Source organism: Elephantulus edwardii, unplaced genomic scaffold (assembly GCF_000299155.1).
Source record: "Elephantulus edwardii isolate Elephantulus edwardi_28Jun2011 unplaced genomic scaffold, EleEdw1.0 scaffold00019, whole genome shotgun sequence".
Lineage (NCBI taxonomy): Eukaryota > Metazoa > Chordata > Mammalia > Macroscelidea > Macroscelididae > Elephantulus > Elephantulus edwardii.
Window position 1 is genome coordinate 8,218,237 of NW_006399769.1, and position 10,363 is coordinate 8,228,599.

General features: G+C 38.9%; 1 protein-coding gene across 1 annotated transcript in view; it reads left to right on the forward strand.

Annotated features, from left to right (window-relative positions):
• THADA (thyroid adenoma associated) overlaps positions 1 to 10,363 on the forward strand; it is a 588,067-nt gene that overhangs the window by 441,259 nt on the left and 136,445 nt on the right. Inside the window, exon 30 of the mRNA XM_006882320.1 lies at positions 4,044 to 4,138. Coding sequence (XP_006882382.1) covers positions 4,044 to 4,138 — 95 coding nt within the window. The remainder of the gene's footprint in view (positions 1 to 4,043; positions 4,139 to 10,363) is intronic.

A 10,363-nucleotide genomic window follows, 5' to 3' on the forward strand; every position in this document is an offset into this window, starting at 1 on the left:
TCCCCCCGCCCCAGAACACTACCCTCTTGGAAAAGTAAAAGAAAAATTCTTTCATTGTTTTACAAACCCTCCCCCAGGTCCACTCCACAATGTAGCCATCACTCTAGACTCCTGTCATGACAGAAATACCTAATAACATATCCCTTTTAAACAGTTTTCTCCCTCCTCTGTTTCAGTGCAGTATACATTATTGAACCCATCTTTCTCAGTCTCTCCCCAGCCCCAAGGTCAGTCCTGTTTTACAACAGTGGCACCATGCAGTATTTGTCCCTGCATGACTCAGATATTTCACACAGCATAATGTCCTCCAGGGTCACCCATTTTGAATAATATTGCCTGAGTTCCTTGTTTTTCAATGCAGCATAGTATTCCGTTGTGTGAATATACCACAGCTTCTCTCTCCATTTGTTTGTTGATGGGCACTTAGGTTGTTTCCAACTCTTTGCTATTGTGAACAAAGCTGCAATAAACATGGGTGTGAATATATCTGCTTGGATGGCAGTTATGGTCTCTTTGGGTTATATTCCCAGTAGTGGAATTGCTGGGTCAAATGGTATCTCTATCTGCAATATTTTGAGAAAGCGCCATACTGACTTCACAGTGGTTGCACCATTTTACACTCCCACCAACAGTGAATAAGGGTTCCAGTTTCTCCACAACCTCACCAGCATTTCTTGCTTGCTGTTCTGTTAAATTATGCTATTTTGACTGGGGTGAGATGATATCTCATAGTTGTTTTGATTTGCATCTCTCTTAGAGCTAGGGATTTTAAACATTTCTTCATATGCTTGTTAGCCATCTGTATGTTATCTTCAGTGAAGTGCCTGTTCATATCCTGTGCCCATTTTTCTATTGGATTGTTTATCTTGTTGTGGTGTCCTTTTTTTTTATTTTAATGAAAGTTTACAGAGACTTTGGATTTCCATTCATTCTTTGTTGCACACTTTTTTCCCTGTTCACTCCCCATTCACTTTTGTCTTTGAAAACTTAAAAAAATATAATAATAATAATTCTTTTAGTTTTATACAATTCCTTCTGCCCCCAGTCCACTATGCTGCTTTCATTTTAGACTCCTGTCATGACAATAATACCTAATCATATATCCCTTTTAAGCAATTCTCTCCATCATCTGTTTCAATCCAGTATACATTATTTATCCCCTCTTAGTTTACCTCCAACCCCGATGTCAGTACCGTTTTACAACGGTGGCACTATGCAATATTTGTCCTTTTGTGACTGAGAGATTTCACTTAACATAATATCCTCCAGGATCATCCATTTTGTATATAATATTTCATGAGTTCCTTGTTTTTCAATTCAACATAGTATTTCATTGTGTTAATATACCAAAGCTTCTCTCTCCATTCCTTTGTTGATGAGCACTTGAGTTGTTTCCAGAGGTGATAGTTTTTCAATTGTTTGTTGTTATGTGCCACAGAGTTGCCTGTGACTCATAGCAACCCTGAGTACAAGAGACCTAAACCCTGCTCTGTCCTGTGCTAATCTTATTGTCTTGGACACACCTCCTCCTATTGCCCTAGTGACTGAATCAATTAATCTCATCAAGGGTTTTTATCTCTTATGTTGTCCCTTTACCCTTCCAAGCATGATGTCCCTCTCCAAGGACCGGCCCCTCCTTATAACATGTCCAAAGTGTGTCAGACAAAGCTTCAGAATCCTTGTTTCCAAGGAGCAGCCTGTTTTTACCCTCTCCAAGTCAAACCTATTTGTTCACCTAGCAGCCCATGGTATTTTCACTACTCTTCTCCAGTACCACCACTCAAAGGCATCAATTCTCCTTCTATCATCTCTGGTCACTGTCCAGCTCTCTGATGCATAGCAAACAATTGTGAAGATGATGGCCTGATCAGAAGCACCTTAGTCTCCATACTGACATCGTTGCTCTTCATTACTCTGGAGAGGTTTCTGACAGCTGACTTTCTCAAAGCAATTTTTCTCTTGATTAATAATGCACAATGACTACATTCTGGGGAAACTGAAATTCTTATACATTGTTGGTGAAAGAGCAAATTGGCATAGCCTTTTGCCTAAATTCAGTTAAGTTTATAAACATTGATCCATCAATTCCGCTCTGTGACTTGCTCCTCAGGACACTGATTTGCAGGCACCAAGTTCATAGCTAATAGACTTACCAGGCCATTATTCTCAGTAGTAGAGAATCTTAAACAATTTCAATTATTCCAATAGGGAGCAAATATGTCCACGAAATAAGAGTCATTTCCAACCATTAAGAAAATTGTGACAAATACCTGTTCTTAACAGAATGCTATTCAAGTGTATTAGTGAAAATGTATAATGCTCAGAAAAAAAGTAACACTAAGCTACAATTTAAGTAAATGTAAGCAAGCAGGATAGCCATAGATACACGCTTGTACATGACTGAAATGTGCTTGGAAGGATATTCTTGTATTAGTGTTACCTCAGAAACAGAATATGGGCAGGGCTTAGAGGTGGGGAACAGGGACTTGGTTTTCACTGCATGCCCTTTTTAAAACTCTTTGAATGATGCCATGTGCGTGTGTTAGCACTTTAAACTATGGGCAAGTACTAAATGAGGCAAGCTCTAAGTTAGACACAGAAGTTACTGCCTACAATCAGATAGGAGTTGGGGAGCAAGAATCTCCTGAAATGAAACTAGTCAGCGAGGCAGAAATGCAGTGGGGCAGCAGCACTGTAGAGCCTTTGAAGCAAGGGAGCAGCATCAAATAAAAAATATTTAGTCTGTTTCTCATGCCAGAGCATATGCCAGCCTGAGAAATGCCCATTTAGGAGAGAAGTGTGAATAAGTTTTAGTGAAATGATAAAATTCTTCAGTTACAGGATAGGAGAGGAAAGGTTTAGGGATAAAGCCATCTGGAAATCTACTCGCCAGAACACCTGTGCCAATTTGACTGCCATTCACCAGCCACATTGAAGGCAGAGAAGGGCAGGAAGTTCATATGTGAATATCAACTCTGTGCCTGTCATTTTGTTTGCTGTGCCACATTAAATTCTCACGGTAACTTCAGTCCACTGCCTACTGCCATCGAGTTGATCCCAGACCTCAACAACCCTACAGATCAGAGCAGAATTGCTCCAAAGAGTTTCTGAGGCTACAAATCTTTACAGGAGCAGACTGCCTCATTCTTCTGCCTCACAGAAGTTGGTGGATTCAAACTACCAATCTTTCTGTTAGCAACTCAGTGCCACCAGGGTCCCTTCTCCCACAGAGGTGATAGTTGCCATTTTCCAGATCAGACATCTGATTTGGGGTCACAGTCACAGAAATGAATTACAAAGGCACAGTTTAAATGCAAATCTGTCCTTATTATTTTTAATGATCAGGCAAAATTAATGGCCCTTTAATGATCATTATGAGTTTAAACTAGGAATCTGGAACCTTCAATTTTATTCTTAGGAGATTGCCTTTGTTCTTCCTTTCTTGTGAGACTTCCCCTCCCCAAATTTGAGCCCACTTACTTTTTCCTGTTCTAGAGTAAAATAAATATCTCTGTTTATTGAAAGAAGGAGAAAGGGGAAAGTCATTTATTGGGAATAGTTGGCTCTACTGCTTGTTAGCTCCGTATTTTCAGTTCTTAGAAACACTTTGTCTTATATGAATGCACTTCTCTTTGTCCAAAGATCTAAACCAGTGATTTTTATGACCAGTGATTTCCCCCCCTCCATCCCCTATATTTGCCCCATTAAGGCAGAAACAGTATAGCTCTACCTTCTTGTTTTCAAAATAACTGAAATAGGATGTTGTTTTTTCTTTGTTTATTTTCTATTTTATTTGGTGACAGAGCATAGCATTTTATCTATTTTCTTATACACAGCCTTGAACTCCATTATGTGCCCTTCTATTTTATTTGAGTTGCTAATTTTCTGCCCACTGAGGATTTTTCATCCTTTTTTGTTACCCCCCTTTCATCATAATCCTTTAGCCTCAACACTCCTAGTAAAAAATATCCACTTCCTCTTTCAAAAGATGTCAGCCTCAGGAGAGAAAGTAACAGTTACTTTTTTGTTCTTTACCTTCCCAGGCAAAATCCATGTTTGGTGACCAGAGCTGTATATATTGATATTCTCTTCCTGTTGACTTGCTGCCTTGACAAACCTGCAAAGAGGTGCCAGCCAGGTATGATTCATAGTTATATCATAGTTTGGTGTGATTACAGGTCTTTGAAATCTTCATAGCATTTTGATCAGCTCTGCCACACACTCTCCAACCCTCTACTTTTTGACACCAACTATAATTCAAAATTAAGCAGATTTTCATATGGTTCCTGTTTAGAAGTTTCTCAAGGAAGACTGTCCTTGTTGGTGGGAGATTTGCCTTTTTCTTTTTTATTTGGTCATTTGGTGACGCACAGGAGCTCTTCTCTTTGTTTCTAAGACCTTGACTACTGATGTATTTTTTTTTTCTAAAGGTGCTTGTTGTCAATAACAGAGAGTTTATTCTGTTCTCAGAGATAATGGAGAGAGCTGGCTCATTAGAGGCTGACGCCTCTGTCTCAGGTCTGCCCTGCACCATTGCATCTTGCTACCTAAAGATCTGACTTGATGCATATTCCTCAGTTGTGTGTATTTCTGGGTGTGGCCCGCAAATCCCACATACAACAGTTCTGTTTTAATCACCATTTACTAAGTGGTTTTCTTACAATAAAAAGGGAAGGATGACTGCAAGTTAAATTTTCCGATGTGTTTATATAAGAGGATGCAGGAAGTGCTGTGCATGAGTTCCAGGCTGCAGACTGAAACTGATTTTCATCAACACAAACTGGAATGCAGAGTAATGAGCCTGTAACTGGTTCAAATCAGCCTCTTCTAATTGATTAGGCCTGTCTAAAGGAGGCTACAATTACAAAGTCAAATTCTGAGTACAAGCAGGCCAGGCCTTACCTCTGTTACATTTAGTCTGTCAATGATTTGTTGTCTTCAGTAAATACATTCAGGCTGTCAAGTCCAGCTCTGTCCATATGGAACTTTGTTTCCAAATTCAAACCAATTTAAAATGCTTGGGGGTATGCAGAATTGCCTCACCCTCTATCGATGTGGGGAGCCCACAGAGCCCCATGGCCATGCAAGGTAATACAAGCAGGCCTAGACTTTCATCAGCCCACTGCCCTGGCAGAGATCACTGGAGTACCTGATTAGTCGAATAGAATTTTACTGCTTTATAACTGTCATGCAGGCCCGACTTGTGCCTGTTATCCAGGAACAGGTATTAATCGTGGCCCCCTTTCACTATTGAAAGTGTCCAAGTTTGAATACTAAACTTTAAGTCACTGTAGATATATAAGGAACCTCAAACTTGTTTGTGCTCAGCTCACTTTGTTTTGCAACTGAACTAACCAAGGTCCAGGGATTGTAAAGAATTTATTAATCAGATATTACCAGATAAATCTTTTAATTTTCTACCATTTCTTTACATCCGTTTCAAAGTTCCTACTACTCTGTTCTCTGCTTTTGTATCTAAAGAGTTACTTGCTACTTACAATTCCATTCACTGTGATTGTAACAATGGTGTGATCAACTATAAAATCACTCACTTATTTGATCTTTTTCATAGCTTGCTCTTGTCATTACTCCTTGTACAGCAGGCTTAGCCCTTGAATGTCCTTAAACAGTCTTTACTACACATCTTTTACTGCTGAGCTGGCCTCATCCATAGAGACGATTTTGCCCTTTCATCCATACCCTCACATTTTATTTGGAGCTTATAACACAATTAAATGTAATCACATGCTGTAACATTAGTGATTCCACGACATTTCACTTGGATCCATCTAAGTCCTGGTCCTCTTAAACTTGTGACTTTGCAGAGTAACATGTGAGAAGGGGACTGTTTTCAGTCGTAGTCTGGCCTCCCAGCCACAGCTGTAAATACTGTGCCCTGAACTGTTGAGTATTGCCACCTGTGTCTCTTCAGCACTTGGAATGGGGCGGATCCAAACCAAGATAAGCTGTAAGAATAAAGTACACGCTGGAATTTTAGTCTAAAAAATAGAAAGTGAGATTCTTGTTAATGATTTATATTCACTGTATATTGGAAAAGAAGCCCTTGTGGCATTAAATAGTGCTCAGCTGGCATTTTGAACCCACTAGTCACATGTGGGTGAGAAATGTGACATTGCGCTCCTGTGCAGATTCCAGCTGTAGACTCGGGACAATTCTGCTTGGTCCTGCAGGGTCACTGTGCATCAGGATAAATGAGATGATTGCGAGTCGTCTTTGGACTTCTCACGTGTTGGAATGTTATCATTTTCTATATATTGGGTTAAGTAATAGTAAATTACCTGTTTGTTTTTACTTTTCTAAATGTTGTTACTAGAAAATTTGTGGCTCCTATTATACACCCGGGCAGCAGTTGTTTTGCTCAATCCTTTGAGATTTGCCCTCATAAACCACAGGATGTTTGTTCGCGCATGTGTGTGCACATGCATATCTGAATATATGAACGACCACGCATCTGTGTGTGCATGCTTAGATGAATATATGAATGTGCATGCATGTGTGTGAGTGTGTGTGAATAACATGATGGTAACAAATTACTTTGAGGATAGATTATATTTTTAGAATGAACTAAATACAAAATAAAATGGATACTAAGATGGCTAGGACTTCTTAAATTAAACAGCACCTGTAAGCTTAAAGTAATGCAATCTATTGTGTTTCTTATAAATTGTTTCTAGTAATATTTTGAACAACAGATAAATTAAGTGATCACTTAATGTAATGATCTGCTTATCTTCAAAATAATAATATGGTATTATGTAAGTTCTCTGAAGGAATGGATTATATCTGGGATTCTTTGTCCCTCAGGTAAACACATAGCAGGCCCTCATTAAATGCATGTGTTATTAACTGATTGAAATGCATAATTTTATTATTTTTTAAAATAGTAACAGTTGTCATCAAGATACAAGTTTTATTTCAACCTAGGCTTCAAGTGAAATGTTAATTCACTTTCTTAATGTCTCTTTGTTTGTATCATGGGTTAATATGTGTACATCTGCCTCCATTATTAGCCCACAAAGGTCAGAATAAGAAGTAAATTACATTGATTCTGAAGCCAAATATTTTAATTTCAGCATTGCATTCACAACTTTCTCATCTTGGGCAAGTTACTTAACTTTTTTGAGGCACTTATTATCATTTGTAAGTAGAGATAATAACTGTACCTATACCTTAGGATTGTTGACAACTAGTACATTTAAAACTTTATGTAAGGAATGTGTTGTATGGAAGACTTAATATTGTGAAAATGTCTATTATACCTAAAACCATCTACAGATACTTTGTTCTTCTACACCCAAATCTCAAAATAAATCTCAACATTGTTCTTTATTGAAATGAAAAAGAAATTATTGACTTCTTATGAAAAAGAACTGCACCCTGAATAACCAAAGCAATATTGAAGAAAAACAAAGCAGGAAACTGCATGCTTTCCTCAAAAATGGCTGGCATTGATTCAGTAGTACACGTATAAACCAGTGGACGAGAATTTAGAAGCCAGAAATAAGCCAAACAGCCTGTGGACAAGTGATTTTTAGCAAGAAGTCAAAGTCAATTCAATGGATAAGAAATTGTTTAATAAATAGTGTGGGCAAAACTAGATATCTGCTTATATAAAAATGAAATGGAATCCATACCTCACACCATACACAAAAGCTTAGCCTACCTAAACTTAACCCCAAAACAATACAGTTAATGTTAAACATGATGTTAAACTGTTAACATAAACCTGTAAATTTACTGGGAGAAAACACTAAGACATAACCTTTTATAAAGATAGCATAGCAAATATAACAAATGTACATGAATAGCTGAAGACAAAATAGATAAATGGGCCCTGATAAAAATGAAAAGCTATAAATCATCATAAGATTGTATAAAAAGAATAAAGAACAAGCTTCCAACTGTGGGGAGGGGAAGGAAAAAATCTTCAGAAACAACTTACTTGATAAGATTCTAAACAAACAAAAATACAACCCACTCACAAAATTTAAAGGACCTCTTTAAAGAGCTGAAGAGCAAAGATGTCTTTTTAAAGAACATGTGTACCTGACCTAAACTATGGTATTTTCATTTACTTAATAGGCATGTGAAAGTTGGACAATAGTAATAAAGACTGAAGAAGATACATTTTGTTTTTGTTGTTGTTGAGTGTCATCCAGTGGCCTGTGACACATAGTGAAAGCTTGCTGTAGCTTAAACCTACTATAGGTTGGTCAGGCACACCTTATTCTTTAAACTGTCATCCTTGTTCTTCAGTACTTTAAAAGAGGTCCTTGAAAGCAGATTTTCATTTCTTGACTGCTGCTGTCAGGATGTTAATTATAGATACAGATAGAAAAAATCTCCGACAATTTCAGTCTTTTCACCATCTATCATGATGTTGCCTTTGGTAAGGTTCTTTGTTTTCTTGATGTTGAGGTGTAATCCATATTGAAAGTTATAGTCTCTGATTTTCCTCAATAAATGTTTCAAGCCCTCTTTACTTCAACAGCACTGATTATGGTTGTAATGAGCACAGCACAACCAAAACAAATGATGATACTGAGAAGCTCCCAGAAAACAAGGATGCCCAAGCAAGAGTTGGTTCTGATGGAAAGGCTATGTATTTGACAATAGCAGTAGGTTCGGGATTTTAAATTTAAACTGTTAATCACCATTATCATAATATTTTGTTGGAAGCCAGCCATACATCTAATCCAGTACTTTATAATATGAAAGAATTGTGCTTAACCCTTTCCATGCACAATTGTCTCATATTCGCAAACCATCTTCAGAGAAGAATAAATACCTGCTTTCCTATGGAAATGTCATTGTATAACAGATCTGGCTGAGAATGTAACTAATATCTTTGGAACCCACTTGATGGTGCCCCTGCCTCTCTGACTGATGCATAAAAGAAATATTTTTTAAATTGTTGGTTATTTATTTTTCCGTTCTTGAGAGATAGTAGCATTAGCCATATATTGGAGATGGACATGTTCTGGGTTTATAAGTAGGTACAGTAAGAAGTGACAGGTGCTTTAAAGGAAAGTATGTATGGGACACATAAAAGAAAGAAGTGCCATTTCTATCTGGCAGGACAGGAAACACTTCCTAGAGGAAGAGGTGGTTAACTGGAATTCCTGCATCTGAGTAGGAATCCACCAGATGGGCAAGTAAGGAGCATGGCCAAGCCACAGAGGCAGCAATCAGCAAAGGCTTCAAGAGCTCAGTCAGTATGACTGTGGTGTTGCTTTAAGGCCAGACAGATAACTAAAGGGAGGCGGGGAAAGCAGGCTCACAGTTGATGACATAGAGTCTTATAGGCCAAACGCTGAGCAGTTTGACCTTGACCCTTTAGGCAAAGGAGATTTTTGGTGAATAGAAACTAGGATCATCTCTTTTCTATAACTGGCTCACTTTGCTGTTTCTGGGCACTCATCCCCACAGAATCCTCAGGACCTTTATGGAGCTAAGTCCATATTGTTGTATAAAAGAATGTAATTGAAAATGTGACCGGTGACAGTGGAGGCATGGCTTTCCAAGGCATTGGACTAATCAATGTTGAGTACTTAAGTAGTAGGGACTAGAGAGTGGAGGACTAGAATTATAGGCAACACAGTGCTAAAGCTAGTTGTTATGGTGAGGTTGGTTATCAGAAAGTTGCTCTCTTCTTTTTCATCTAACTAATGTTATTCAGAATAAGAAGATACTGCATGGCTTAAAATCAGAAAAGATGTGTGTCAGGTTTGTATCTGTATTGTTGTTATGTGCCATTGAGTCGCCTGCAGTCCATAGCGACTCTAAGTATAGCAGCTCTAAGGCCTGCCCGGTCCTGAACCAGTCGCACTGACTCCAACACACCTACCCTCATTGCCCCAGTTATTGTATCAAACCATTTCTCCTGGGGTCTTCCTCTCCTGTACTGTCCCTCTACCCTTATGAGCCTAATGTCCTTCTCCAAGGCCCGGTTCCTCCTGGCCACATGCCTAATATAGGTATGTTGTTTGTTTGTTGTTATGTGCCGTTGAGTCGTTTGCGACTCATAGCGACCCTATGCACAACAGCCCTAAACCCTGCTCTGTCCTGTGCCAACCACACTGCCTCTGACACACCCATCCCAATTACCCCAGTCACCGAATCAATCCATCTCATAGAGGGTCTTCCCCTTCTGCGCTGTCCCTCCATCCTCCCAAGCATGACATCCCTCTCCAAGGACCCGCCCCTCCTGGCAACACGCCCAAAGTATGTCAGACGAAGCCCCAGAATCCTTGCCTCCAAGGAGTAGCTTGGTTTAATCCTCTCCAGGATGAATCTGTTTGTTTTCTTGGCAGTCCATTGTACATTCAATACTCTTCTCCAG